The sequence below is a fragment of the Saimiri boliviensis genome, chromosome X, assembly GCF_048565385.1.
Source record: "Saimiri boliviensis isolate mSaiBol1 chromosome X, mSaiBol1.pri, whole genome shotgun sequence".
NCBI lineage: Eukaryota > Metazoa > Chordata > Mammalia > Primates > Cebidae > Saimiri > Saimiri boliviensis.
Window position 1 is genome coordinate 130,425,265 of NC_133470.1, and position 5,481 is coordinate 130,430,745.

Sequence of the window (5,481 nt, forward strand, 5' to 3'; positions counted from 1 at the left end):
CACATAGAACAAAATATTATTCAGGTTCCTAGGGTACAGAGCTTATTCTCACAAGAGTGTACATACTCCACTACTTCCTAAACATATGTACATACTCCACTACTTTCTAAACAATTCTGCATACCATTTCAGGTGGCCCACTGACTTCGTCAGCTGGGAATATTTGGTCTAGGTCAATATGTACAGCATGGCACACACTGGCCTAAATTTGCTGAGATAGTCATAGGTTAGTATGGACTGGCAGGCAGCAACCCTGCATCAAGGCCAGACTGCCTCTGGGTTCCTGGAAGACACAGTTTCGGGGTAATAGGCACTGTGAATAAGGGCAGAGAGCAGGCAGGGTGCAGGGGACTCTCCCCCAGCAATCACTTCTTAAGGCCTCAGGAACACTGTTAGCTGCAAGAGTCTAGAATAGATTTGTTCTGGTTTTCTAGTGGCATGAACAGCGCTTCACTTTGCTGGGGCTTGGTTATCCCTGTGGGAAGTAAGGGGAGGGAGGAGGGAAGGAACCGAAGTCATGTACTCATATCACCACCTTGGTCACCTGTCCAGGTATATTCTTGGAGTGAGCAACAGAGTCATGTGCCTGAACGCAGGGGATGAGAAATTCTGGAATATGAGAGGGGGTGGAGGACAACACATTCCCCTGATCTTGGCAGGGCAGGGAGGATAGGACCATTTCTGCATCCGTCACATCTGCTGCCTTGGTCTCACAGCTCTTCCCTTTGCCTAGAGTTAATACTTTGAATGAAAATAGCCATGGGCCAAATTTTTTAAAGTGAAAATTTTGAATTTTCTGTCAACCATCAGATTCCAGAAAGTCTATTTATCCCTCGGTAATTGTTTGGGAACATTGTGTGTGTGTGTGTGTGTGTGTGTGTGTGTGTGTGTGTGTGTGTGTGTGTGTTTTAAATAGAACATGAGAGAACCAGCTATTTATAAAAATTTTTTGAATGTACATTTTACTTGCTGCCAATTGAATTCCTTGTGTATGTGGCAAAAGTTAATATTATGAACTTAATTTGGTCTCTCTTCTGAGTAGAAAATTTTGAAATATTTTACGTTTTTCTCTCTCTTAAACACTTTCTCCTAAATGAAGTAGTGTTATTTAATTTTGTGCTTGTAAGAATAACCTATGCTGAGGGGAGTGAATTAAATAAGACCGAAAAACATATTTAAAAAAACAAAATCCCTATTTTAACTACTGGTATACCTACTTGACAATCCACCTTATAACTATTATGAGAAGATGTGGTCCACAGGCAGAATGAACATAAGTGGCTGCGTGTAGAATTAGATCAAGTAGGTGCCTTCGGATAAAAGGAGAGAAAGAAAAAAAAAAAATCCTCCTAGATGTATCAGTGGCCAATAGCTGTAGAAGAAAGCGCAGCCCCTCCCTGATAACCACAGAAGAATAAATACACACCACAGAGAGAAAGGTCCACATTTGACCTCTGGGATTAGGAAAGACCAAAGGGCCCCATGCCGTGAGGCGAGAAAGAGGGCTGTGGGGGGCGGGGGAGCGCGGGGAGCTCAGACGGAGAGACTAGTGAAGGGAAGAAGTGGGCTGGCTCCTGACGCACTTTCTGCGGGTGGGAGGAGAACTAGGGACCCGAGCCCACTGGTGACGTTTTTCTCACGTGGTCAGAAGCCGACGTGTGCAGAAGTCCCTCTCCTCCAGGTACCAGATCCCTGTTTCCGTGGAGGAAGGCAGACAGACTTCAGACTCAGAGACAGAGAAGGCAACTGCCCTACAGCCCTGCAGGTCGGTACAAGCTGGGGATCCCTGAGGTAGGGATGGTAATTGTCACAGGCTACAGAGGATCGGATCTGCTTTCTAGATACCGCCCCATTCCACCCCTATTCATTTTGGCGCAGGAAATTTTTTGTGTTGGGCAAGAGGTATGGGTACCGGCTCTTATTTCCCTGGAGAAGTGCAGGCTTCTGGCAGAAGGTAATGTGAGAAAGAGTCATTTCCCAGAGATGGCTACGAACCCATCCCCGCGTGTGGATCCCTGTGGTCGGGATGTCAGAGGGCAAAGACCGGAGCGGGTCCAGGACTGACTGGATCGTCTTTACTCCTTTTCCGATGCTCACCCATTTGGTGCAAGAAATGGAGGGCTTGGTGCGCGGCGGGGAGGTGGGAGCGGAACTCGAGAGAGGTCAAGGGTTGAGAATTGGGTACCAGTTGGGAACTCCTAGGAAGCGGGGGACCTGGCAACGTCTGATGGAGGAGGAGGAGGACCGGGGAAGAGGACAGCGACAAAACGCAAGAAAGCGGCCTGATCCCTGCAGGGCAGCGGGAGGCGGGCGCAGTCAGTGACCCCGAGCTGCAGAGGGCGGACCCTGCAACGGGTCCAAGCCTGAGTTCCTGGTGTCTTTTCTCCATCCTTCCTCCATTTTGGAGCCGGAAATGGTGGGCTAAGGGGGTCAGGCGAAGGAGGTGCTGTTTGAAAAGGGAGACAGAGGTTTGATCTGGGGATCAGCTCCCTATCCAGGGAGAGTGGTTTCTGAACCAGGGAGGATTGAGATGAGGTAGCAGCAAGACCAAAAATGTTACTGAGTTTGGAAATAATTTGTCTTTTGCATTGCAGAAAAATGTGGGCTTTCTATGTATGTGGGGAGGGAGGAGGTGGCAGGAGTGTTTTGGACATTTCTGCCCTGCCCCCTGTCTCTGTCATCACCATTTTCAGAGAAGTGGTGGGCTCTGCTATTTGAATACCCTGAGGTGAGGGATTTGGAATGTAGAGATCTGAGTGCACCAGAACGCTCTGTCTTTGGAACATCCTTATCTGAAACCCCACTCATTTTTGTGCCAGAAAAGTGAGATAAAAATTTGGGAAGAAGATTCAGAAACATAGAAACGCTTTGGAAATCATCTTTCTTGCCTATTTCCCAGAAGTAGAACAATGGAGGGTCTTAAGAAGGAGCTGCGGAGGGGGAATCAGAAAGCAAGGGAAAGGGCAAGGAAGTGATAAGGGCTGGGAAAGTCTTGACAAATAGGGTCCCAAAGAACCAGTGTCCAAGTTGCCAGTCATTCACTTTCTCAGTTTCTCATTCAACCACCTGTTTTTTGTCTCTGCAGGTCTTCAGGTCTGTGGCTGTGGACGCTAACCCAGATAAGAAAAGGAAAGACGTGCAGTATCAGTGCAGGTCAGTAGGAGAGGACCCTTGCAAGTAGGAGTGACTTAGGCCAGAGCAGAAGTTGGGGAGTCCACTGCCCACTGCCCCTCCTCCAAGCCTTCCTCTTGCAGTTTCAGAATACTTGACTGTTGTCAAGACCCTAAGAGAGTATGGTGACGTATGGCTGGTGAGAAGAGAGGGGAGAATAAGAAAGTAAGAGAATGGATGTGTAGCATCTGTGATGCCCCTGCAGGATAGAAGAGTAGCCCTGAAATCTGAGAACTGGCTATGGTTCTGTTCTGTCTGCAGTTTTACAAGTCTTACAATTGCAGGCAAGGAGGAAAAGAAGAAAACTGCCTAGGATTCCCACAGGTCAGTGTAAATTGGAACTCCCCAGTTAAAATTGGTATGAGCAGGCATAGCCAAGGCCAGAGCACAGCTTAGGGACCAATATGCTCCTACACACTTCTCAGCACACTCTCCTTAAATATAGGGAGAAGCATCTGTGTAAGTTTCTGTAAGGGAACATGTGTAAGTTTCTGTAAGGGAGCATGTGTAAGTGTGAAGGAAACGAAGGAACGTAAAGGTGGCAGTGCACCTGGAAGATGGGATAGGGTCAGGAAAACCCTAAGTCAAGAACGGCAAGGACTCTCAGGACCTGTGTTTAACCTCCAAAGCCCTCAGTATCCTGTTCTTCTTTTTGTCTCCTAGGAAAGGCGAAGAAGGGAACATCTCAACATGGAAAAGCTCTGCAAAGAACATGAAGGAAAGCCAGAAAATGAAAGAAACCTAGAAAGTGAGGGAAAACCTGAAGATGAGGAGAGTACAGAAGAGGAAGGCAAGTCAGACGAGGAAGAAAAGCCGGACGTGGAGGGGAAGACAGAATGCGAGGGAAAGCGAGAGGATGAGGGACAGCCAGGTGCTGAGGGACAACTGGAAGATGAGGGAAGCCAGGAAAAGCAGGGCAAGTCCGAAGGTGAGGGCAAGCCACAAGGCGAGGGCAAGCCAGCCTCCCAGGCAAAGCCAGAGAGCCAGCCGCGGGCCGCCGAAAAGCGCCCGGCTGAAGATTATGTGCCCCGGAAAGCAAAAAGAAAAACGGACAGGGGGACGGACGATTCTCCCAAGGACTCTCAGGAGGACTTACAGGGAAGGCATCTGAGCAGTGAGGAGATGATGAGAGAATGTGGAGATGTGTCAAGGGCTCAGGAGGAGCTAAGGAAGAAACAGAAAATGGGTGGTTTTCATTGGATGCAAAGAGATGTACAGGATCCGTTCGCCCCAAGGGGCCAACGGGGTGTCAGGGGAATGAGGGGTGGAGGTAGGGGCCAGAAAGACTTTGAAGATATCCCATATGTTTAATGTCCTTGGCCTTTAATTCTGATTTATCTGATGGGAATATTGCCAGACCTGCTTTCCCTGGCAGGCATTTGCCGGGCTATGTGCTTTAACCTTAAGCTGATACTTTCCTTTAGGTGTCACTCTTGTTACCAGCAGACTTTTGACCTACCTACAGTGCTCTGTCTTTTAGTAGAGGATTTTCACCCATGTGCATGGAATAAATGTTCATGGTACATTGTAAAATAACAATAAAAAAGAGTTTTCAGAACCACGTATACAGTATCAGTCCATTTCTGAAAAAATATATATGTTTACATAATATATCCATACATGGGGGACACTACGCAATTGAGTAGACCAAAGAGAAATAATGATTTTCTTTGTGTGGTGGAACTGGAAATTATTCTTTTTCTCACCTGCACTTTTTAAAATCTAAAAACACAGGTTATTTTTGTTATGAAGGAAGTAATAGAAGGTAAACAAGATAGGAAAACCATAAATACTAGGCAATCAAAAGAACTATTCATTCAGCATATGAAGGTAGTGGGACACTTAACAATTCTTTCTGTTAGAACACAAAATGATAGATAAAACTCACATTACCCCTGGGACTTGAAGCCGGAGGAATCAGCCTGGTAGATTCATTGCTGTAAGAGACAGCCTTGTGTGAAATGGTGCTAAAACTTACCTCCCAGGGCTGTGGAGTAGAACAGATGTGACACTAGTCTGTGGCCTATGTTAGGCTGGCTCCTGCCTGCTCCCCTGTACTAGCAGTACCAGGTCAGACAGTTGTTGAGGGTGGGGAATGTTGCTGAGGGAGGTCTCACCTGTGCCTACAAATAGATACAGGAAGCTGAGAAGGAGGTGCCACTTTCCCGTGGGTAATTTCACATCTGTTGGGTATTGTGACCCCTCTCCAGGGTCCTGTACCCTCTAAGGCCCCCATTGTTGCTGGTGGGCTAGAGTCTTCAAGGTAACAAAGCCTTTTAGATTCACCTGAAGTCCCGGGTGAATTGAATC

General features: G+C 47.3%; 1 protein-coding gene across 1 annotated transcript; it reads left to right on the plus strand.

Moving 5' to 3' along the window:
- The first annotated feature begins 1,609 nt into the window (after window positions 1–1,609).
- TCEAL5 (transcription elongation factor A like 5) lies at window positions 1,610–4,743 on the plus strand. The gene is given in 4 exon segments (XM_003944277.4): window positions 1,610–1,765; window positions 3,086–3,153; window positions 3,835–4,401; window positions 4,403–4,743. Coding segments are annotated over 2 exon segments (570 nt in total). The 5' UTR covers window positions 1,610–1,765; window positions 3,086–3,153; window positions 3,835–3,861; the 3' UTR covers window positions 4,433–4,743.
- Window positions 4,744–5,481: the final 738 nt, after the last annotated feature.